The 26439-nt window shown below is 42.2% G+C and overlaps 1 protein-coding gene across 1 annotated transcript in view; it reads left to right on the top strand.

Moving 5' to 3' along the window:
• Positions 1 to 22776, top strand: part of SSU72 (SSU72 homolog, RNA polymerase II CTD phosphatase) — a 74259-nt gene extending 51483 nt beyond the window's left edge. Inside the window, exons 3-5 of the mRNA XM_069742518.1 lie at positions 14062 to 14201; positions 20839 to 20957; positions 22161 to 22776. Coding sequence (XP_069598619.1) covers positions 14062 to 14201; positions 20839 to 20957; positions 22161 to 22262 — 361 coding nt within the window. The 3' untranslated portion in view covers positions 22263 to 22776. The remainder of the gene's footprint in view (positions 1 to 14061; positions 14202 to 20838; positions 20958 to 22160) is intronic.
• Positions 22777 to 26439: the final 3663 nt, after the last annotated feature.

The following is a 26439-nucleotide window of genomic DNA, read 5'->3' as shown; positions in this document are numbered from 1 at the left end:
CATACCCTGAGGCTCTGAGGTCTCAGGACTGTCTTCAAGCTATTACATGTAAACACAGCCTTATTAATGTCAGTGACCACTACAAATATGGTGAATAATATATGGCCACTGTTCTTCACTGCTGTGCTGTCACACTCTACCTGTACAGTTTTAATTCAATTTTTAGTTTAGTTTTTGCTTGATTCCCCAACCCGCATGTTTTGCGGCTGTTTGACAGCCAATAATCCTGCACTGATTGCCTGCCGTACACGTTAATGCCATAGCTGTGTTAACTACTGCCATTACTGTGATTGGCAGGCAGCATCGGGTTTTGTATGAGACCTGGTGACGCAATGCTCGGCACACTGTCTTCAGGAAGCAGTTCAGTTGATCTAGGAGGGAGAGCTTAGACTAGAGCATATGGGCAGTGTAACTGTTATTGCAATAGCTGTATACCGCTGCTGTGCAATTAAAACGGAAGTCTTTTTCAGGGCTACATACTGTCCGATCTCTAATAAAACCGCTGTTACCTGCATTCAGTGTAGGGATAGCTGGTGGTGGAGGGATAGTTTGGGATTAGAGGCATACAGGCAGTCTTTATTTCCTTTCAGTCCTTCTATAGGTATACTGTTGATACAACCTAAAAACAAACCCTTTTCAGGGGTACATATTTTCTTTTCCCTATTGACACCGGAAAGTTTGCAAGCATATACCACAGGCTGAGAACTGGCTGTGCTGTTGTTGGTGCAGTGCTGCAGGAACACAACAAACCACGCTCATCAAGGAGACCTAGCTTCCTGTCCCACTTGGGAGGGTGGAAAGGATCCCACTATTAAAGCTAGAACAGTGCGGACAGATGGTCAGTTGGATGGCAGATGAAGCTTCCAGTGTGTTTCCCAGCACCACCCAGTCTTCCACACTGTCCAGTCTTGCTAGCCAAGAGTAGTCTGGGCCACATAATCTTCACCCTGATCCTCCTTTCTCCCACCATGGCAAGTCGCAGGAGAGAAGTCATCCCACACTTGGACACTCCGATGAGCTCTTTACATTTCCACTTATTGATTCTGGCTTTTCGCCCTGCATGTTTCAAGAGGGACACAAGGAGCTTATGTGTAGTGATAAGCAAATATTTGAGCTCATAATTTTTAGAGGGTCATCTTGTGACCCTTGTTAATTTTTCTAGGGTGTGTATGGTGCTCTATTTCATAAATTAACAGGATGTGTCTGACCATGTCTCACACCACATGCCCAGATAAGGCCGTATACTGTTAAAACTGAAACCCACCGTTAAATAACCTTTTCCCCCTCTACAATGTCATCTACTGTAGTAGTAGTAGTAGGTAATGGGGAACTGCAGTGAGATGGCTGGGCTATTAGGGGGTGGAGGAGGGTTTTTTTTTCTTTTGCCATATACAAGTCATTATTACAGGAAAGAATGTTTCCTAACATTTTTCTGCTGTAAAATCCATTTTATCTTCAGTTTTGTTTATTTTATTTTCCATCTATAAAATTGGAGTAATACCCTGACATTTTTCTCAGCAGCAACCTGGAAGTCAGATGCATCCAGTTGTCTCCCCATGCTGTTCCCATTCCCTTTGAGGGAACTTTCCATCCATTTCAGCATCCTCTCCCACTGCCCCGCTCCGAGCAGATGACTGAGCGCCGCACTCCTTGGTGTGTTTGAGCAGAGTGCCATATCTGGCAGTGGTTGCGCATGGTACTGCAGCTGCTGCCAAAAGTTGGAGTTGTAACAGGTAAACATAGTACCAAAATATTTTTTTTTTCCTTGGTATAGGACATAATCAGTTATTGAAAGCTCTGGATTTTATTTAAATCTATGAACTATTCAGCTTGTGTGCAGACTTTTAAAGGTTTCGCCAATATGAGTTACGGCCACCCCCTTTCAGGGCTTATATACAGCATTCTGTAATGCTGTATATCTGCCCCCGATCTGACCTGTAAGAGAAGAAAATAATAACTTTTTAATTATACTCGCCTGTGGGGCGGTCCTTCCCTGCATCATCCACACAGGCTCCCCGAAGTCACACTCCTGCGCAGGCGTACTTATCTGCCCTGTTGAGCGCAGAGCAAAGTACTGTAGTGCGCAGGCGCCAGGAAGGGTCAGAGAGGCCTAGTGCCTGCGCACTTCAGGACTTTGCTCTGCCTTCAACAGGGCAGGTAAATAAGCCTGCGTATGAGCGCGATTCCGGGAGCCTGTATAGGTAGTGCAGGGACACGTCATCCACATGAAGCAAGCAGGAGGGCGGCAAGAAGATGGGAGGCGCTAGACCAAGAACAGCGACCATTGGACCGGACCACCCCCCAGGTGAGTAAGTTTTTGTTCTCTTACAGGTCAGATTGGGGGCTTATATATAGCACTAGATTGTGGCCCGATTCTAACGCATCGGGTATTCTAGAATATGCATGTCCCTGTAATATATGGACAATGATGATTCCAGAATTCGCGGCAGACTGTGCTCGTCGCTGATTGGTCGAGGCAACCTTTATGACATCATCGTCGCCATGGCAACCATTATGACATCATCGTCGCTGTGCCCGTTGCTGATTGGTCGCTGGCGGCCTCGACCAATCAGAGACGCGGGATGTCTACGTCCTTTATGACATCGTCGCTGTGCCCGTCGCTGATTGGTCGAGGCCGCCAGAGACGCGGGATTTCTACGTCGATGCTGTGCCGGTCTCTGATTGGTCGAGGCCGCCAGGCCTCGACCAATCAGCGACGGGCACAGCGACGATGATGTCATAAAGGACGTAGACATCCCGCGTCTGATTGGTCGAGGTAACGCATCGGGTATTCTAGAGTATGCATGTCCCCGTAGTATATGGACAATGATGATTCCAGAATTTGCGGCAGACTGTGCCCGTCGCTGATTGGTCGAGGCAACCTTTATGACATCATCATCGCCATGGCAACCATTATGACATCTACGTCGATACTGTGCCCGTCGCAGAATCAGAAACGTGGGATTTCTACGTCCTTTATGACATCATCGTCGCTGTGCCCGTTGCTGATTGGTCGAGGCCTGGTGGCCTCGACCAATCAGAGACGCAGGATTTCCAAGACAGACAGACGGAAAAACCCTTAGACAATTATATATATATATATATAGAATGCTGTATATCAACCTTGAAAGGGGGTGGCCGTAACTTGGATCGGCCAAACCTGGTGGACAGGTTCCCTTTCAGAGCATTCCAGTTTCCAAAGTTTTCATCTATCCATTGGATTAGTAATTTACACCGCGTGCAGAATTATTAGGCAAGTTGTAGTTTAGAGGATTATTTATATTATTGATCAACAACTATGTTGTCAATCAACCCAAAAGACTCAAATATCAAAGCTCAATATTTTTGGAAGTTGGAGTGTTTTTTTTTTTGTTTTTTTTTTTTTTAGATTTGGCTATCTTAGGCGGATATCTGTTTGTGCAGGTAACTTACTGTGCAGAATTATTAGGCAACTTAATAAAAACCAAATATATTCCCATCTCACTTATTTATTTTCACCAGGTAAACCAATATCACTGCACAAAATTTAGAAATAAACATTTCTGACATGCAAAAACAAAACCCCACAAAATTAGTGCCCAATATAGCCCCCTTACTTTATGATGACACTCAGCAGCCTCCATCCATAGATTCTGTCAGTTGCTTGATCTGTTTACGACCAACATTGCGTGCAGCAGCCACCACAGCCTCCAGACACTGATCCGAGAGGTGGACTGTTTTCCCTCCCTGTAGATCTCACATTTTATGAGGGACCACAGGTTCTCTATGGGGTTCAGAAAAGGTGAACAAGGGGGCCATGTCATTATTTTTTCTTCTTTGAGACCTTTTCTGGCCAACCACGCTGTGGAGTAGTTGGAAGCATGTGATGGAGCATTGTCCTGCATGAAAATCATGTTTTTCTTGAACGATACCGACTTCTTCCTGTACCACTGCTTGAAGTTGTCTTCCAGAAACTGGCAGTAGGTCTGGGAGTTGAGCTTCACTCCATCCTCAACCCGAAAAGGTCCCACAAGTTCATCTCTGATGATACCAGCCCATACCAGTACCCACCTCCACCTTGCTGTCATCTGAGTCGGAGTGGAGCTCTCTGCCCTTTACTGATCCAGCCTCTGGCCCATCCATCTGGCCCATCCAGAGTCACTCTCATTTCATTAGTCCATAAAACCTTTGAAAAGTCAGTCTTAAGATATTTCTTGGCCCAGTCGTGACGTTTTAGCTTACGTTTCTTGTTCAAAGGTGGTCGTTTTTCAGCCTTCCTTACCTTGGCCATGTCCCTGAGTATCGCACACCTTGTGCTTTTTGTTACTCCAGTAACGTTGCAGCTCTGAAATATGGCACAACTGGTGGCAAATGGCATCTTGGCAGCTTCACGCTTGATTTTCCTCAATTCATGGGCAGTTATTTTGCGCCTTTTTTGCCCAACATGCTTCTTGCGACCCTGTTGGCTATTTGCCATGAAACGCTTGATTGTTCGGTGATCACACTTCAAAAGTTTAGCAATTTCAAGACTGCTGCATCCCCCTGCAAGACATCTCACAAGTTTGGACGTTTCAGAGCCCATCAAATCTCTCTTTTGACCCATTTTGCCAAAGGAAAGGAAGTTGCCTAATAATTAAGCACACCTTATATAGGGTTTTGATGTCATTAGACAACACCCCTCCTCATTACAGAGACGCACATCACCTGATGTACTTGGTAGTTGGCTCTCGAGCCTGAACAGCTTGGAGTAGGACAACATGTATAAAAAGTATCATGTGAGCAAAATACAACTTGCCTAATAATTCTGCACGCAGTGTAGATTGGTGTGGGTCTCCTACTGATCATCGAAACAAGATTTATTATATACCCTTCATTCTTATCCGATCCTAGGCCATGATCAGAAGCAGTTGAATGGAGTAGCAAGTTCTGAAAGTGCCCGCTGCTCCGTTCATTATCTGTGTGAAAGACTGATGGCCAAGCTCTGCGCTCATCTATTGTCTACAGTGCTATCATAGCTTTCCAATGGCTGGGCTCAAGAGCAACCGGCCATTTCATTCCGCTTCACCTGACTGCATTCCTGTGGGGGAAAAAGTCCCCCATATTGGCAACCTGTGTGGATTTCAGCACTGATTTTAACAATTGCCTATCCAGTGAATACACCTTTTAACCAGGTGAGCAGGAATGGTGGACTCTCCTAGCGCTGGTGGTCTAGAAGAATACGGGTGCAGTACGTCTTTGATGACCTATCAAAATCTGACAAGGATGAAAACCAATGAATTGGCTTTTATCTAAAGACCCCCATTAGACTTGTCATCCCAAGTTCTCTGGCAGGATTAGTCGAGTCTGTGTATGGGGGGCTGACAGTTGATATTGGGGTAGATAAAGATCTCATCTGATCTCCAAATGCGCTCCCCCCACATACTACACTGCTCTTTATGCATCCTATCTTCATGGACATATCAGCAATCTGTAGTATATTAATAGTAATCTAACTATTAATCTATCCTTTCTCCAATACCCTATTTGCTTGTAATGTCCATTTTGCAGGCATATCAGAAGTATACACCTTACATTTTCTTCCTTGTATGCCATGTATGTGTGCTGTTCTATAGTGGAGGCTACTGCAATAATCAACATGTCTGTATAATGCTTTTGGGCCAATAAAATGCCCTCTTACAAACGTCTGGTTCAGTGTCACTTTTATTGAACAGCTTTATGGCTACCAAAACCTCAAGTAACAAGTGATCTAGGCTAGTGAGCACGTGTGGCACTGGGTAGTTTCTTCAATTTCAATCATGCCTTCTGTAATAGGAGCCATAGTAGGTTTGTCAGTGGAAAGTCACAGGCCCCCTTTAATCAAGACTTGCTTGTCATACGCCAGTCTGAGAATCGTGCAGGAGTAAAGGTACCGTCACACTCAGCGACGCTGCAGCGATCTAGACAACGATCCCGATCGCTGCAGCGTCGCTGTGTGGTCGCTGGAGAGCTGTCACACAGACAGCTCTCCAGCGACCAACTATGCGAAGTCCCCTGGTAACCAGGGTAAACATCGGGTTACTAAGCGCAGGGTCGCGCTTAGTAACCCGATGTTTACCCTGGTTACCAGCGTAAACGTAAAAAAAAAAAAACACTACATACTTACATTCCGGTGTCTGTCCCCCGGCGCTGTGCTTCTCTGCACTGACTGTGAGCGCCGGCCAGAAAGCACAGCGGTGACGTCACCGCTGTGCTCTGCATTCCGGCTGGCCGGCGCTCACAGTGCAGAGAAGCACAGCGCCGGGGGACAGACACCGGAATGTAAGTATGTAGTGTTTGGTTTTTTACGTTTACGCTGGTAACCAGGGTAAACATCGGGTTACTAAGCGCGGCCCTGCGCTTAGTAACCCAATGTTTACCCTGGTTACCAGTGAAGACATCGCTGAATCGGCGTCACACACGCCGATTCAGCGATGTCTGCGGGAGTCAAGCGACGAAATAAAGTTCTGGACTTTCTGCTCCGACCAACGATGGCACAGCAGGATCCTGATCGCTGCTGCGTGTCAAATACAACGATATCGCTATCCGGGATGCTGCAACGTCACGGATCGCTAGCGATATCGTTCAGTGTGAAGGTACCTTAAGATGCATGAAATTCCTTAAGGCGATGTTCACATGTTGCATTTTTTTTATGCACAAGAGACAAATGTACCCTGAAGAAAAACATGCAAGTAAAACAACAAAAACTAAGCAAACTTGTGAATCTTCACATGAGGATTTTCCGGCGTTGGGAGAGGACGACATGTGACCACGATTGTGCAATTTGCATACATGCCAACTAGACTGTATCCGGCCTCGCTCATTGCAAGCGTACAGAGCTAAGCTGGACACTTCTAGTCAGAATGGGGCTGGTAGTTTGCAAATCGCATACTTGTGGTTGTATGACTGCTCGCTATCGGCATAAGAGTATCCTTACAGTGCACAGTGCGCACGATGCGAGGATTCACAAGACTGCAGACTTGTAGTTTTAGACCAGACAACCTCTTATTTTCATTTTAGGAACCCTAAAGTAAGTGTTCTAAAATCTGTATCAAAGTAAGGTCATTACAGGGACCTTATGCTGAGGAGCCGTAGCTAGTTTACATACACTCAGGATAGTTTTGGAGAAAACCTTCATATATGAAGAAGTGGTGCTGAAGAAACACCCTTCAAGTTCATACCCAGAAGCGCTGCGCGAAGTACTGTGCACGGGGTCCCACCGTCCGGAGCACTCTTCCTTCAGCTGCTCCGGCTAGCTTAGGCCCCTTTCACACACTAGTTTTTTTGCCATCAGTCCCAATCTGTCGAATCTTGAAAAAAATGGATCCGGCATCTGATACCGCCGGATCAGTTTTTTTTTTTTTCTCATAGACTTGTATTAGCGACGGATCGGCTCACATTTCATCCGTCGTTTGGCCGGCGTGCGGAGACAACGGACAAAGCAACATTTTTTGTGTACATCAAAAAAAACAGACAGCGACGGATCCATTTTCGTCTGTCGTTTGCTAGAATGGAAGCCTATGGGGCTGGATACATCAAATGACTGAATCCGGCGACGGACTCCGCTTTTTTAACTGAGCATTCTCTTGATCCAATTAGCCAGATCTGCTAGTTGGATCCGTCCAAAAAACGGATCCATCGCATCAGGTTTTTCAGTCTGCGAAGGACCCCTCGAGCCAACGGATTGTGACAGACGGCAAAAAACTGATTTGTGAAAGGGAAGGATCCGGCCTTTGGGATTTCAACGTCCGATCCTTTTTGGCCGAATAATCATTAGGTCGATAGTTTCCGAATGTGTGTAGGGCCCCTCTGGATTGGTCAGGATTGCCGTAGTACGAAGCCACTTCAGTAAATTAGTTCCTGGTAGAACAGCTCCATGAATAGTACCTTTGGGAATGGGAGCCATTTGCTTTGCATTGTAATTAGTGACTATTACTAATAGATGCACCTAGTAAATTATTCCTGGCATGTGCACAGGTGCGGCTGCAGTAAAGATTGTGCATCTACCCTTCTGTACAAGGTAGGGCACAGTCTGCAAGTGTTACCATGACTAGGACCTATTACGTGGTCACCAAATAGGCTGTTTCAATTGCAGCAGGCAACCAAGTCTGGCCCATAAAGAACCACTTTAGGGATGCTCTTTTTGATGGCTCTAGATTAAGCCCTGCTTTAGGCGGCCATATTTCATGGTCCATATACAGGACTTACTGCTGGTCTTCTGGCTCGAACTTACAAATTCATATGTTTGGGTCGTGAGATTTGCTGTCAGTCCAGTTATTGTAGTCCACATACAGACCATGAAACACGGCTATCTAAACTCGCCATTAAAATTTGCAGTTTAATATATTCTCCTTTTCTGTTAACCTGCAAGATACATTACCGTGCACCTTTTAAAAAGAATATATTATGGGGGTTCAGACTAAGGGCAGAGACAGACTTACCTTTCATTATCCAATGTTTAGTAGTCTAGCACTACATGTGCGCACTGAGCGGTCTTTAATAGATGAAATAATTGCAATAATCCCAGATATGGAGCTGCTATCTCCCCTGATATGCCAGTCTTGGCATATATTTGTATGCCCCATATGTTTCCAACTGTTGCGTTTTTTTTGTTTTTTTTTTTACTTCGACTGTCGTGCCATTCCTCTTACTCCTCTTGGAAATGTAGGAATAATTTGACAAGTGGGCATGTCCCTGCAGTGTCTGACACTGTCCAATCATGTCTGACCCAGATGACAAAGAAAATGGTGACGTCCTATTGTCATGTTAAAATATATTTGCAGGAGAAATAACTAAGGACGGCGCAATAGTTATAAAGAAATGAGCACTAGCATAGTTTTGGGAAACGAGCCTGTTCGGGAGAGGAAACAGATTTTTTTAATCTCTACTCGTCATGAAAAAATTATGCCCCTCCAGTAAAAAATGTAAAGTTTCTCTTTATCCAGCTGGGCGTATACCAAAGGACTAGTCCGTGGGTGTTTGCTTTATCTCTTTTGCTGGCCAATCAAACAGGCCACTTTTATTACTGGGGAGCATAACTTTGACCCAGAGGGTCACAGAAGAAGTCACATAAGTTTAAATAACCATTCAGAGGATTTTTTTTAAATTACTCTTTTTTTTGCGACATTATTTCTGTAGACAGGTTCAAGTGGAATTAATTGCAGGTGTTATATAGATATATGAGGAATTGCACTTTAGGACATGGAGTCCAACGCTCTGCTTTCTCCAAGTTTTCCTAGACCATGTAGCAGGGGTTGAGCTTTTGCGCATCTGTCCCATTCAACATCTGGTTCCACAGCCCCGATCTCTAGGGGGTCCCAGCAGTCGGACCTCTATTCATCAGGTTGTCACATTCCCCAAACATCTCATATTGAAGATGGATCAATAAGGTGTGACCTGATTATCACGAAGTCTAACCTAGTCAAGATTGTTAAATAATGGATCAGCACAGAATTTCCAACCTTTTTAAAGTCCAGGGTCACGTTTTTCCTTGTGGCGAGTGACGAGCCAGATCTGGCATGTTAGAGAGAGGAGACTGACGCTCACCTTCATGCTCCTCTGGGAAATTGAAGAGACAATTTGCATATTTAGAGGGCTAGAACTCTAGCGCCACCTATTGGAAGCAGTGATCCGAAAAGTCAATATTGACTTTTCAAAAAGCCTTGTGATATGACTTGGGATAAAAGCCAAACCAGAATCTGTTTGCAGAGAGTGTTCTGGGGTGATGCCCCTCATCAGTGCAAGGGATGAGATCTGGTTTGGCCGCGTGAGATGTCTCTAAAGGCCGGAGTCACATTGGTGGATCACATCCGATGAGGGTGAGCCGAGGGTCAGTGTTCTGATTGTCTCACATGAGACCATCGCAGCACATATGCGGAGGAGACCAAGTAATTTCTCCGTCCCCTCCATTGCTGGTGTCCAGGGGAATCGTACTGCACTCAGGTGATATCTAAGTGCAGTGCAATATTTCACACACCCCCATAGACTTGAATGGGTGCGTGCGATCTGAATTTTGCATGCAATCGCGGCATGCTGCTTTTTTTTTTCCCATTTGATTGATCTGGGAAAAAAACACTGATGCCAACACAAGCATAGAAATACATTGGCCTGAATGAAATCTGTTTTTTTTTTTTTTTTTTAATATTGGATTGGATTGCAATTGTCCAATTTGATCACAAGTGTGAGTGAGACGTAAGGGTTAATGTTTCTCCTTGTGGAGAGTGACAAGCCAGACCTGGCATGTCCTACTTTTAGGATCGCTGCTTCCAGTAGGTGGGGCTAGAGTTCTTGTCACCTTACTCTCTGAATCTTTAGGCTATGTGCGTACGTTCAGGATTTCTTGCAGAAAATTCCGGAGAATTCCGGACATTTTCTGCAAGAAATCCGCAAGAAAACCGCATGCGTTTTTGCCGCGGTTTTGACGCGTTTTTGACGCGTTTTTTTCCGGACACTTCCCAATGCGTTTTGGAGTGGGAAATCCGCAAAAAAAACCAGAAAATTATAGAACATGCTGCGTTTTTTGCCGCGATGCGTTTTTATCGCGAAAAAAAACGCATCATGTGCACAAAACATGTGGAATTCATTCTAAATGATGGGATGCTTATTGTATGCGGTTTTATAGCGTTTTTATCGGGAAAAAACGCGAAAAATCTGCAACGTGTGAACACAGCCTTAAAGTGAAATTACAATGTAATCGCTCATCTGTTCCGTCTTTCTAGTTTTATCTGTGGAGGAGAATACATCTGAGGCTTCATTCAGACATCTATTGTGTGACCGTTATTTGTCAGTGCTTTAGGTTTTTCCAACAATGTTTGCTCAGTAGTTTCTCACTGAAGAGGGAATAGAGAGGCCGTATCCTATACACTGCAGTGTTAATCTTACTCTCCCGGATGCCATCCTTGCTCTTTCCATGATTATCATGGACTTGTGTGGCCCATTTTGATCCGTGACTCGGATCAAAAACCGAAATGTCTCCATGATTTTGTGCTGAACACTCTGTACACATAAAAACAGACCTGTGAACGTAATGATGAACAAGGATTCTTCACGTACGTGGCTCACAGATGTCTGAATGCGGCCTAAGGCTGGGCTCACATCATGCCTGCACGCTACATTCCGCACATGGAGCGAACACCGGCTGCATCCAGAGACCTGCACTGTATTCCCATATACCCAAAATCTGCACCTCTGTATGAAGCCCCAAGTATTGGCCTCTATCTGCCTGTATGTCCATTAGTAGTCACGTACCACAGTCCTAGTACAGACCGGTGTATGAGACCTAATGTACAACAGTCGTAGTTTGGGCAGGTCAATGATACTTCACACTTACATCACTACTTTTTAATCTTTCGAATCTTTGTTTTTCTTTCTCGGGTGTAGCGCATAAAACAATCCTATCCTAGAAATCAGTTACCTAACTCAGGGGTCCCCAACTCCAGTCCTCAAGGCCCACCAACAGGTCATGTTTTCAGGATTTCCTTTGCATTGCACAGGTGATGCAATTATTACCTGGGCAAGACTAAGGAAATCCTGAAAACATGACATGTTGGTGGGCCTTGAGGACTGGAGTTGGGGACCCCTGACCTAACTAACCCGCTAGATCCATTATAACACTATACAGTCATAATGGTAGCCATGACACAAGTGTGAACAGAGCAATTTTGAGCAAAACTATAGGAACTTGCAGGCCTTTTTTGCCAAAATTGGTGCATTGTGGAAGAAATGTTCTGCATTACCTTAACTCATTTGGACATAGAGAGGCTCTTCATCTTTTATATAAGAAATGAATATCCTATTTAGGCCGGGTTCAGACAGATGTGTTGAAAATCGGGCGAGTCGTGACCTCAAACTGCAGACCTGATTGTGCTCGCCCGCTTTGCCTTTGATTGCAAGCGTTACTCTAGCCTGTAAACTGGACGGAGATATTGGCGTATGATGCGTTACTTTATTTTTTTTTTAATCAACCACCGCTTCATTGAAGTGGAGAAATCCATAGTATTTCCACAACCAAATGAGTGCAGGGCAGATATGGGAATGCGCAGACCATTATTTTCCCTGCACCTAAATGTCCGCAAAGTGGATGGAAATGTCATTTACTTACCTACTGCTGTAATCTGATATTGTACATGCAAAAATCTGCAGCAGATCTGACCCATAACTCAGATTGTGACATTGTATGTGGGGGTGTTTTTAGATCCTATTAGCAGGTTTTGTTACAATTTTTGTGAAAATGTCAAACTGCATTTTCTTATGACAAATTAATGCCTGAAATCGGCGTAAAAGAACCATGAGACCAGCAAGAATTGGTGAAGTAGATGAGACTACAGCAAATCCCATCTACACATTGCCGATTTTACTTTTTCTGTGTGTAAGTTGACTTGCTTCTTAAATCCTCAATTCTTTCTGCAGATTTCACACTTTGCAATCTGCACCAAATCCACTGTGAAATCTGTTTTTAACACGCCTAGCTTTTGCTGTGGAAAAAAAAAAGAAAAACCTCTTTTACATGAGTAAATTTCCAGAACCTGTAGATGAGACTTCCCATCTCCAAGATCCTATCCCAATATGTAGTAGTTATAATAGCAAATACCTTCAATTAGAAATGTAGGATAGTTCTTCTGATTTGCTATGTCGCTTGCCTCATGTGCAGGGCATTGCAGTAGTCTAGGTATCCATGGTTACAGCCTCTCGCATAGCGACAGTTGCTAGTGGTCCTAATGATGAATACCTAAGCTATTGCAATGCCCTGCACATGGGGATCGTGACATTGCTAATCAGAAGAACTAACCTCCAATTCTAATTGGAGGTATTGGCTAATATTATTACATCTGCTACATGCTGGGATTGGATCTTGCAGGGAATTTCCCTTTAAGCTAGCTGCAGCTCTATTACGCTGAGGATTTTCCCTGCACACAAATCTGCATTGAAAATCTGCGCCATGTATTTACTTTAAGGCCGGGCTTACACATTGACTCCATGAGGAGTTTGTTGTTTTTTGCTTGTTTGTGTTTTGCCACAATTTTCCAAAAGCGCAGCAAATTTTTTTATTTTTTTTTTTATACACAATAATTTTTTTTTTTTTTTTATTTTTAAACCGTGACCGAAAACGAATTGTGAACTCGTCATGTGGCTTAAAATTCAGCTTAAAATTCGTCCATATGCAGAGTAAAAAAAAAAAAAAAAAATTCTGGGAGGAAATTGATCTGTCTGAAGGATTTTAGAACTTAATAATGTCAATTTTCACTGCAGAATTTCGAAGCGGGTTTCACATTTTGTAAATTCGTAGGTTGAAAATCTGCAGCAAAAGTCCCAAAGAATTCAACATGGATTCCACTCGTCTTCTGTCCCATGTGGACGTACCCTCACAAGGCGTGGTTGGGGGGCTACCCACGGCGATGGGAGCTGTTTATAGTGGCCGTGGTCCCTCCATCTCCAATTAGGAATTGCTTCGGTGAGAATCTCATCGTCTGGGCAGGAGAGGACAGGCCAAGGACAGAGATTGCTTTGCGTTTAGTAGACCTTGCCCTTTAAGTAGAGCTTATTAAGAAAGCCGTTATTAAATTGTAAAATAGTCAGCCTAATGAATGGCCCAATAATGTCAGCGGTCGCTTCCATCCCTCCATAGTAAATGAATAAGTGTATGCCAGTAATGGCTTCCTTTCCCCTTAGTTGATAAAACTAACACACGGCATAAAATTTAAATGCAAACCAGAGTCCGGCCGCGTCTCGGGTCCCGGCAGATCTGCACAAATCTTGCTGCAAGCTTTTCTCTTATTGATTAAGACCTGCCATTCACTAGATTGAATATTCTCAGCTGCTGATAGTTAATGCGCTCTAATGAAAAGACCCATAAATTGATTTTTTTTATTTTGCAATTTTACATTTGCCCAGGCCTTGAGTTATCTATGCCTTGGCTTGTCCTCGCCAAATTCTAAGATGTCACACTAGACCGGCATGTAACTCCTGCATGTGGAGACTAGAATGTGTCACATTGTGTGTACAGGCGTCTTATTACTGACAACCTGCGTCCTACTACTGATGGAGGCTCCTTAACCCCAGACCATTCAGATATACACAGAACGGTATTTTACACATGTTGGACAGAAACAAGAGGATCAAGCCGCGGCCGGAGAGGTTTCAGAATTGTAAAGACCACTTCGACCTGGTGATCACCTGCGAGGAGAGAGTCTACGATCAAGTAGTTGAAGGTGAGTCAGTATTGTGTATCCTATACAGGCGATTGTTGTGTCCTATGGTTGTGTGCTGCAATATGTATCCTATACAGGCGATTGTTGTGTCCTATGGTTGTGTGCTGTAATGTGTATCCTATACAGGTGATTGTTGTGTCTTATGGTTGTGTGCTGCAATGTGTATCCTATACAGGTGATTGTTGTGTCTTATGGTTGTGTGCTGTAATGTGTATCCTATACAGGTGATTGTTGTCTTATGGTTGTGTGCTGCAATGTGTATCCTATACAGGCGTTTGTTGTGTCCTATGGTTGTGTGCTGTAATGTGTATCCTATACAGGTGATTGTTGTCTTATGGTTGTGTGCTGTAATGTGTATTCTATACAGGCGATTGTTGTCTTATGGTTGTGTGCTGCAATGTGTATCCTATACAGGTGATTGTTGTCTTATGGTTGTGTGCTGTAATGTGTATTCTATACAGGCGATTGTTGTCTTATGGTTGTGTGCTGCAATGTGTATCCTATACAGGTGATTGTTGTGTCTTATGGTTGTGTGCTGTAATGTGTATCCTATACAGGCGTTTGTTGTGTCCTATGGTTGTGTGCTGTAATGTGTATCCTATACAGGTGATTGTTGTCTTATGGTTGTGTGCTGTAATGTGTATTCTATACAGGCGATTGTTGTCTTATGGTTGTGTGCTGCAATGTGTATCCTATACAGGTGATTGTTGTCTTATGGTTGTGTGCTGCAATGTGTATCCTATACAGGTGATTGTTGTCTTATGGTTGTGTGCTGCAATGTGTATCCTATACAGGTGATTATGTCTTATGGTTGTGTGCTGCAATGTGTATCCTATACAGGCGATTGTTGTGTCTTATGGTTGTGTGCTGCAATGTGTATCCTATACAGGTGATTGTTGTGTCTTGTGGTTGTGTGCTGTAATGTGTATCCTATACAGGTGATTGTTGTCTTATGGTTGTGTGCTGTAATGTGTATCCTATACAGGTGATTGTTGTCTTATGGTTGTGTGCTGCAATGTGTATCCTATACAGGTGATTGTTATGTCTTATGGTTGTGTGCTGCAATGTGTATCCTATACAGGCGATTGTTGTGTCTTATGGTTGTGTGCTGTAATGTGTATCCTATACAGGTGATTGTTGTCTTATGGTTGTGTGCTGCAATGTGTATCCTATACAGGTGATTGTTGTCTTATGGTTGTGTGCTGCAATGTGTATCCTATACAGGTGATTGTTGTGTCTTATGGTTGTGTGCTGCAATGTGTATCCTATACAGGTGATTGTTGTGTCTTATGGTTGTGTGCTGCAATGTGTATCCTATACAGGTGATTGTTGTGTCTTATGGTTGTGTGCTGCAGTGTGTATCCTTTACAGGTGATTGTTGTCTTATGGTTGTGTGCTGCAATGTGTATCCTATACAGGTGATTGTTGTGTCTTATGGTTGTGTGCTGCAGTGTGTATCCTTTACAGGTGATTGTTGTGTCTTATGGTTGTGTGCTGCAATGTGTATTCTATACAGGTGATTGTTGTGTCTTATGGTTGTGTGCTGCAATGTGTATTCTATACAGGTGATTGTTGTGTCTTATGGTTGTGTGCTGCAATGTGTATCCTATACAGGCGATTGTTGTGTCTTATGGTTGTGTGCTGTAATGTGTATTCTATACAGGTGATTATGTCTTATGGTTGTGTGCTGCAATGTGTATCCTATACAGGTGATTGTTGTCTTATGGTTGTGTGCTGCAATGTGTATCCTATACAGGTGATTGTTGTGTCTTATGGTTGTGTGCTGCAATGTGTATCCTATACAGGTGATTGTTGTGTCTTATGGTTGTGTGCTGTAATGTGTATCCTATACAGGTGATTGTTGTCTTATGGTTGTGTGCTGTAATGTGTATCCTATACAGGTGATTGTTGTCTTATGGTTGTGTGCTGTAATGTGTATCCTATACAGGTGATTGTTATGTCTTATGGTTGTGTGCTGTAGTGTGTATCCTATACAGGTGATTGTTGTCTTATGGTTGTGTGCTGCAATGTGTATCCTATACAGGCGATTGTTGTCCTATGGTTGTGTGCTGCAATATGTATCCTATACAGGTGATTGTTGTCTTATGGTTGTGTGCTGCAATGTGTATTCTATACAGGTGATTGTTGTCTTATGGTTGTGTGCTGCAATTTGTATCCTATACAGGTGATTGTTGTCTTATGGTTGTGTGCTGTAATGTGTATCCTATACAGGTGATTGTTGTGTCTTATGGTTGTGTGCTGTAATGTGTATTCTATACAGGTGATTATGTCTTATGGTTGTGTGTTGCAATGTGTATTCTATACAGGTGATTGTTGTCTTATGGTTGTGTGCTGCAATGTGTATCCTATACAGGTGATTGTTGTGTCTTATGGTTGTGTGCTGCAATGTGTATCCTATACAGGTGATTGTTGTGTCCTATGGTTGTGTGCTGCAATGTGTATTCTATACAGACGATTGTTGTCTTATGGTTGTGTGCTGCAATGTGTATCCTATACAGACGATTGTTGTCTTATGGTTGTGTGCTGCAATGTGTATTCTATACAGACGATTGTTGTCTTATGGTTGTGTGCTGCAATGTGTATTCTATACAGGCGATTGTTGTGTCTTATGGTTGTGTGCTGCAATGTGTATTCTATACAGGCGATTGTTGTATCTTATGGTTGTGTGCTGCAATGTGTATCCTATACAGACGATTGTTGTCTTATGGTTGTGTGCTGCAATGTGTATTCTATACAGACGATTGTTGTCTTATGGTTGTGTGCTGCAATGTGTATTCTATACAGGCGATTGTTGTGTCTTATGGTTGTGTGCTGCAATGTGTATTCTATACAGACGATTGTTGTCCTATGGTTGTGTGCTGCAATGTGTATTCTATACAGGTGATTATGTCTTATGGTTGTGTGTTGCAATGTGTATTCTATACAGGTGATTGTTGTCTTATGGTTGTGTGCTGCAATGTGTATCCTATACAGGTGATTGTTGTGTCTTATGGTTGTGTGCTGCAATGTGTATCCTATACAGGTGATTGTTGTGTCTTATGGTTGTGTGCTGCAATGTGTATCCTATACAGGTGATTGTTGTCTTATGGTTGTGTGCTGTAATGTGTATCCTATACAGGTGATTGTTGTCTTATGGTTGTGTGCTGTAATGTGTATCCTATACAGGTGATTGTTATGTCTTATGGTTGTGTGCTGTAGTGTGTATCCTATACAGGTGATTGTTGTCTTATGGTTGTGTGCTGCAATAAGTATCCTATACAGGCGATTGTTGTCCTATGGTTGTGTGCTGCAATATGTATCCTATACAGGTGATTGTTGTCTTATGGTTGTGTGCTGCAATGTGTATCCTATACAGGTGATTGTTGTGTCTTATGGTTGTGTGCTGCAGTGTGTATCCTTTACAGGTGATTGTTGTGTCTTATGGTTGTGTGCTGCAATGTGTATCCTATACAGGTGATTGTTGTGTCTTATGGTTGTGTGCTGCAGTGTGTATCCTTTACAGGTGATTGTTGTGTCTTATGGTTGTGTGCTGCAGTGTGTATCCTATACAGGTGATTGTTGTGTCTTATGGTTGTGTGCTGCAATGTGTATCCTTTACAGGTGATTGTTGTGTCTTATGGTTGTGTGCTGCAATGTGTATTCTATACAGGTGATTGTTGTCTTATGGTTGTGTGCTGCAATTTGTATCCTATACAGGTGATTGTTGTCTTATGGTTGTGTGCTGTAATGTGTATCCTATACAGGTGATTGTTGTGTCTTATGGTTGTGTGCTGTAATGTGTATTCTATACAGGTGATTATGTCTTATGGTTGTGTGTTGCAATGTGTATTCTATACAGGTGATTGTTGTCTTATGGTTGTGTGCTGCAATGTGTATCCTATACAGGTGATTGTTGTGTCTTATGGTTGTGTGCTGCAATGTGTATCCTATACAGGTGATTGTTGTGTCCTATGGTTGTGTGCTGCAATGTGTATTCTATACAGACGATTGTTGTCTTATGGTTGTGTGCTGCAATGTGTATCCTATACAGACGATTGTTGTCTTATGGTTGTGTGCTGCAATGTGTATTCTATACAGACGATTGTTGTCTTATGGTTGTGTGCTGCAATGTGTATTCTATACAGGCGATTGTTGTGTCTTATGGTTGTGTGCTGCAATGTGTATCCTATACAGGTGATTGTTGTATCTTATGGTTGTGTGCTGCAATGTGTATTCTATACAGGCGATTGTTGTATCTTATGGTTGTGTGCTGCAATGTGTATTCTATACAGGCGATTGTTGTATCTTATGGTTGTGTGCTGCAATGTGTATTCTATACAGACGATTGTTGTCTTATGGTTGTGTGCTGCAATGTGTATTCTATACAGGCGATTGTTGTGTCTTATGGTTGTGTGCTGCAATGTGTATTCTATACAGACGATTGTTGTCCTATGGTTGTGTGCTGCAATGTGTATTCTATACAGGTGATTATGTCTTATGGTTGTGTGTTGCAATGTGTATTCTATACAGGTGATTGTTGTCTTATGGTTGTGTGCTGCAATGTGTATCCTATACAGGTGATTGTTGTGTCTTATGGTTGTGTGCTGCAATGTGTATCCTATACAGGTGATTGTTGTGTCTTATGGTTGTGTGCTGCAATGTGTATTCTATACAGACGATTGTTGTCTTATGGTTGTGTGCTGCAATGTGTATCCTATACAGACGATTGTTGTCTTATGGTTGTGTGCTGCAATGTGTATTCTATACAGACGATTGTTGTCTTATGGTTGTGTGCTGCAATGTGTATTCTATACAGGCGATTGTTGTGTCTTATGGTTGTGTGCTGCAATGTGTATTCTATACAGGCGATTGTTGTATCTTATGGTTGTGTGCTGCAATGTGTATCCTATACAGACGATTGTTGTCTTATGGTTGTGTGCTGCAATGTGTATTCTATACAGACGATTGTTGTCCTATGGTTGTGTGCTGCAATGTGTATTCTATACAGACGATTGTTGTCTTATGGTTGTGTGCTGCAATGTGTATTCTATACAGGCGATTGTTGTGTCCTATGGTTGTGTGCTGTAATATGTATCCTATACAGGCGATTGTTGTGTCCTATGGTTGTGTGCTGCAATGTGTATCCTATACAGGTGATTGTTGTCTTATGGTTGTGTGCTGTAATGTGTATCCTATACAGGTGATTGTTGTATCTTATGGTTGTGTGCTGTAATGTGTATCCTATACAGGTGATTGTTGTCTTATGGTTGTGTGCTGCAATGTGTATCCTATACAGGTGATTGTTGTCCTATGGTTGTGTGCTGCAATGTGTATCCTATATGGGCGATTGTTGTGTCCTATGGTTGTGTGCTGTAATATGTATCCTATACAGGTGATTGTTGTCTTATGGTTGTGTGCTGTAATATGTATCCTATACAGGTGATTGTTGTATCTTATGGTTGTGTGCTGTAATATGTATCCTATACAGGTGATTGTTGTATCTTATGGTTGTGTGCTGTAATGTGTATCCTATACAGGTGATTGTTGTCCTATGGTTGTGTGCTGCAATGTGTATCCTATATGGGCGATTGTTGTGTCCTATGGTTGTGTGCTGTAATATGTATCCTATACAGGTGATTGTTGTCTTATGGTTGTGTGCTGTAATATGTATCCTATACAGGTGATTGTTGTATCTTATGGTTGTGTGCTGTAATATGTATCCTATACAGGTGATTGTTGTATCTTATGGTTGTGTGCTGCAATGTGTATCCTATACAGGTGATTGTTGTCCTATGGTTGTGTGCTGCAATGTGTATCCTATACAGGTGATTGTTGTGTCTTATGGTTGTGTGCTGCAATGCCCGACTGTGTGACTGGTAAACTATGAAGGGAAGCCGCGTTCAGTGGAGCGCCATGGTCCCTACTGTTAGGGGTGTCAAGAGTCGGACCCCCACACATCTGATATTGGAGACAGGCCATTAATATGAAAGTCCCAGAATTCCCTCTTGCTATTTTTCTGATATGGTGCACCATATCCCCTGCATAGACCTGCAGCCACCACTAGAGGGAGCCTCATAGCTTTCTGTTATCATTGAGCGCAATAGATGAACAGAGTGCAGTGTAAGCCAGCACAAGAGGGGTTAAATGCGGCCGCTTTCATATCTGTGGCTGAGCAGAGGATTTGGTGCCTTGTATGTGAAAAAATTGAATTGCCCACTATACGGAGATATTAAAAAGTAAGCTTTATTTAAAAAAAAGAAAAATGTTTTTAATAGTTTTGTCCAGCATGGTTGTTAAACTTTACAAATCACTTTTATTAGGGGATTTCTCTTCATTCCTGTAAAGCATAAATTGCATGTAAGTGCCTTCCAACCCCTTGCCTTCCGCCATACGTTCTGATATCAATGCAGCTGAAGGCAAGTAGACTAAGGCCACTTGTGCTGCACAAAATTACTTACAAAAAAGGTATAGTTTTTAGAAAATTATTACAGAATTTTGAATATCTTTAAATCGGTCGACATCAACTCCAAGGCGTTTCATTGTGCATAGTGGCCATCATTTCCATGCTTCAGTGGAATAACGCAGAATTTCCAGACTTCAATGCTCCTCGTGACATTATGGGCTGTTTATTCCACAGACCTGAACTCCAGAGAACAAGAAACATGTCAGCCCGTGCACGTCATCAATGTCGATATCCAGGACAATCACGAAGAGGCCACACTAGGAGCTTTCCTAATTTGTGAACTTTGCCAATGTGTAAGTTTTTTGTTGTTGTTTTTTTTTTAATGTTCCTCCATCAGCAGACAATCTTTGCTATATAAATGCTGCAGCGCTATATGTGCGGCCTCTACGGCAGAATCCCTCTGCATCCATACTCGCTGCTTTTTCTGTCGAAAATCGAGGCGGCGTCCTGAGCATGTGTGCATGAGGCCTTATAAATGAAAGGGCTTAGTAAGGCTCATAGGAGTGTGCGCCACCTTGTGGCCCAAAAGGGTGATACAGCTTTTTTATTTTTATACTAGTTATTATTATTTATTTACATAGCACCATTGATTTCCATGGTGCTGTACATGAGAATGGGTTACATACAAATTACAGATATCACTTACGGTAAACAAACCATGACAGACGGATACAGAGGGGAGAGGCTTACATTCTACAGGCTGTAGAATATATATATATATATATATATATATATATATATATATATATATATATATATATATATATATATATATATATATATATATATATATTGTGTATACCATAGAACATAGAATATATACGTTAAGCCTTTTGTGTGTGATTTTTAGCTCCCTGTTTGGAAATATGCGCACGGTGGGACTTTACAGTAAGTTACATACAGTCACCTACCTATAATAATTCACTGTATGTGTGACAGTCTTTACTGTGAAGAAACCGGAGACTTGGCACCACGGGTGACTATTCTTTCCAAAACTCCTTCCCATCTTAATTTCTAAACTAGGACAGTCTATTAATCTCAGGCCTTTACTGCATCCTCCAAGGACAGAACGTCTCTACCAGTGTTGCATCCCTACGGCCAAGAAGTAAAAAAAAAAAAAAATATATATATATATATATATATATATATATATATATATATATATATATATATATATATATATATATATATATATATATATATATATATATATATATATATAATTACGGACCGAACCAAGCTACAGATTGTCAAATGGGTGGTCTCCTAACAAGATCTGTTCATGGATCCTCATAGAGCAGGGGGTGGGTCGATCACATTTTTTTTTTTTTTTAAGGACCCACCTTTAGCAGCCACATTTCTTCATGTAATACTACCTAGGATTTGTATGACCAGCTATAGCTTTTCAACGGCAATATCCGCTGATTCCCCCAAGGATTTCTAAAGCCGAGCTTTCTTGGAACATGTCAAAAAAAAAGTCCGTCTCTGTCTTCCAGATACAACACACAGACGACATGGAGAACGAGATAGACGAACTGTTACAGGAGTTTGAGGACAAGAGCGGACGGACCTTCCTTCACACCATCTGCTTCTATTGACGCAAGACCACCCAGGCCTTATCCTCTATCATTGTTATTATGCTTCTATTCCCAGATTTTATTTTTAGTTTTTTACCCCCCTTTTTTATTTTAATTTTTTTGTTTTTGTTTTTCATCCTTCAGGTATTTTGTCCCCCCAAAAAATTAAACGGACAGCTGTACAAACGTTTGTGTATATATGGGAAATATGAAAGATTATGAGGGATAGATCTATGGGGAAAAAAAAACAGGATTGCCTAAAATTTGTGCTGAATGAGTATTATTTTAATCTTTTTTTTTTTTTTTTTTTTTTTTTTTTATAAATATGTATGTATACAGTATATTCTTTCCAAATGAGGAGTTTGTGGTTCTAGTCTCTTTGTAACCCTTCGAAGTCAGAAGGGGGGAGAAGAAAGACAGTGATGGACCCGCTTATCAGTACGTGGGTAATACTGACACATGGTGATGCCAGATCTACAAATATGAATATTAATATCTGTACAATAATAGGTAATAAATTGGAGATGTGCTCTAAGTGTTGTGAATTGTTATTACGTGTGAAAGTTTATTACAACACAATGGTTTGTACCGAAGCGATCACCACTAATAAGGAGGTCAACACAACGTAGAAGCGTTGGTGCGACGCGAAACGGCCATCGTCCTCCATGCACCGGACTTCCCCTCTGCCTACCACTTTATGTCCCGCGACATGGAATAAAGGACTATTTTTACAGATCGGTCAATGCCGCTCTTTTCTTTGCTTCTCTTTGCCTGATACAAGACTTTACAATACCTGCAGCTCTCACTAGGACAAACTTGTAGGCCATTTGCCAAAACTGACGTTCATACACTTTTTTCACAGATTTATGAAACTATGACTGTGCTCGGATCTCAATACTTGGCCCGACTGTGGGTCTCCTGACCTGAACCAAATGCATAAGTATAGATTTTGGTCAGGAAGTCCTCGACCGGGTCAGATATGGCAGTACATAATTGGATCGTAAAATTGGCCTTAATCAAAAGCCTGGTGAAGACAAATGCTCCGCTGCCTCCAATCATCAGGACAATTATGCAATTGAACGACGAGTGATGGATGAGGCCGCGGCTGCTTCCACTACTAGGCTTGTTATTGGGGCACTCGGGGAGGGAATGTTATATACACCTCCGATTCCAACGCATGGAATATATACAGCGAGGAAAATAAATATTTGATACACTGCCAATTTTCCAAGTTTTCCCACCTACAAAGACAGAAAGGTCTGTAATTTTTATTGTAGGTACCCTTCAAATGGGAGAGAGATTGTAAAAAAAAAAAATACAGAATCAGTTTGATTTTTACTTAATTAGCATTTTATTGCATTAATTATTTGGTGCAGAAACCTTTTGTTTGCAATTACAGAGGTCAGACGTTTCCTGTAGTTCTTGACCAAGTTTGCGCACACTGCAGCAGTGATTTTAGCCCCCTCCTCCATACAGATCTTCTCCAGATCTTTCAGGTTTCGGGGCTGTCGCTGGGTAAGGCTAGGTTCACATTGTGTTAGGGCAATCCGTTAGCGCAATCTGCTAGCGCTATGCGCTTAACGCAATGTCTTTAGAGGGATCGCGTTTGCCGATCCCGCTAGTGGAGATCCCCGATCTGCGCTAGCAAGGAACGGACCTCGGACGTCACAAAATAACGGCACATCGCTAGCGCGTGCCGAAAATGGCATGCGCTAGCGATGCGCTACAGATAAAAATCACATTGCCGTCAGTGGGTGCGCTAACGGACCTGTTGCATGGCGTTAATTGCGACAATTTCACCGTGCAACAGAGTCCGTTAGCGTTAACCCATTAACGCAATGTGAACCTAGCCTAACATTGAGTTTCAGCTCCCTGGTATTGGCCATGGTGGAGAGGTTGGAGTGTTATGTGGACAGGTGTCTTTTATACAGGTAACAAGTTCAAACAGGTGCAATTAATATGGATAATGAGTGTAGGGCTTCTTAAAGAAAAACTGACAGGTCTGAGAGAGCCAGAATTCTTGCTAGTTGGTAGGTGATCAAATACTTATTTAAATTGCATTTTATTGCATGAAATATGTACAGATCATACAATGTGATTTAATGGTTTTTATTTTTAGATTTGCCTCTCACAGTTGAAGTCTACCTATGATAAAAATTAGACCTCTCCATTCTTTGTAGGTGGGAAAACTTGCAAAATCGGCAGTGCTTCAAATACGTATTTTCCCTGAGTGTGTACTGTCACTGCCCACTCCACAATAACAAAGAACTATCTGCTTACCATAATTTGTTTTTTTTTCCAGGCCGATAGGACACCCTTTACAGGTAGTGTTTGGTTTAAGTGGTGCGGTTTACAGAGCAAGAGGAACAGAACTATTACATTGTATATATTTAATCTGGAAAGGTAGGCAGTGTTTATTAAAATATACAGTCATGGCCAAAAGTATTGACACCCCTGCAATTCTGTCAGATAATACTCAGTTTCTTCCTGAAAATGATTGCAAACACATTATTTGGTATTATCTTCATTTAATTTGTCTTAAATGAAAAAACACAAAAGAGAATGAAGCAAAAAGCAAAACATTGATCATTTCACACAAAACTCCAAAAATGGGCCAGACAAAAGTATTGGCACCCTCAGCCTAATACTTGGTTGCACAACCTTTAGCCAAAATAACTGTGACCAACCGCTTCCGGTAACCATCAATGAGTTTCTTACAATGCTCTGCTGGAATTTTAGACCATTCTTCTTTGGCAAACTGCTCCAGGTCCCTGATATTTGAAGGCGCCTTCTCCAAACTGCCATTTTTACATGCACACGGTCAAGCAGTCCAGTGTCAGAGGCAGCACAGCAACCCCAAAACATCAGGGAACCTCCGCCATGTTTGACTGTAGGGACCGTGTTCTTTTCTTTGAATGCCTCTTTTTTTTCTCCTGTAAACTCTGTTACATAGTTACATAGTTATTAAGGTTGAAGGAAGACTTTAAGTCCATCTAGTTCAACCCATAGCCTAACCTAACATGCCCTAACATGTTGATCCAGAGGAAGGCAAAAAAAACCCATGTGGCAAAGAGTAAGCTCCACATTGGGGAAAAAAATTCCTTCCCGACTCCACATACAGCAATCAGACTAGTTCCCTGGATCAACGCCCTATCAAGGAATCTAGTGTATATACCCTGTAACATTATACTTTTCCAGAAAGGCATCCAGTCCCCTCTTAAATTTAAGTAATGAATCACTCATTACAACATCATACGGCAGAGAGTTCCATAGTCTCACTGCTCTTACAGTAAAGAATCCGCGTCTGTTATTATGCTTAAACCTTTTTTCCTCCAACCGCAGAGGATGCCCCCTTGTCCCTGTTTCAGGTCTATGATTAAAAAGATCATCAGAAAGGTCTTTGTACTGTCCCCTCATATATTTATACATTAAAATAAGATCACCCCTTAGTCTTCGTTTTTCCAAACTAAATAGCCCCAAGTGTAATAACCTATCTTGGTATTGCAGACCCCCCAGTCCTCTAATAACCTTGGTCGCTCTTCTCTGCACCCGCTCCAGTTCAGCTATGTCTTTCTTAAACACCGGAGACCAGAACTGTGCACAGTATTCTAAGTGTGGTCGAACTAGTGACTTGTATAGAGGTAAAATTATATTCTCCTCATGAGCATCTATGCCTCTTTTAATGCATCCCATTATTTTATTTGCCTTTGTAGCAGCTGCCTGACACTGGCCACTGAATATAAGTTTGTCATACACCCAGGTCTTTTTCATTGACGGTTTTGCCCAGAGTTTTAGAATTAAGCACATAATTATACATCTTATTACTTCTACCCAAGTGCATGACCTGACATTTATCCCCATTAAAGCTCATTTGCCATTTATCAGCCCAAGCTTCTAGTTTACATAAATCATCCTGTAATATAAAATTGTCCTCCTCTGTACTGATTACCCTGCAGAGTTTAGGGTCATCTGCTAATATTGAAATTCTACTCTGAATGCCCCCTACAAGGTCATTAATAAATATGTTAAAAAGAAGAGGGCTTAATACTGACCCCTGTGGTACCCCACTGCTAACCGCGACCCAGTCCGAGTGTGCTCCATTAATAACCACCCTTTGTTTCCTATCCCTGAGCCAGCTCTCAACCCACTTGCACATATTTTCCCCTATCCCCATTATTCTCATTTTATGTATCAACCT

The sequence above is a fragment of the Ranitomeya imitator genome, chromosome 10, assembly GCF_032444005.1.
Source record: "Ranitomeya imitator isolate aRanImi1 chromosome 10, aRanImi1.pri, whole genome shotgun sequence".
Taxonomy (NCBI): Eukaryota; Metazoa; Chordata; class Amphibia; order Anura; family Dendrobatidae; genus Ranitomeya; species Ranitomeya imitator.
This window is presented reverse-complemented; position numbering and strand designations above follow the sequence as displayed.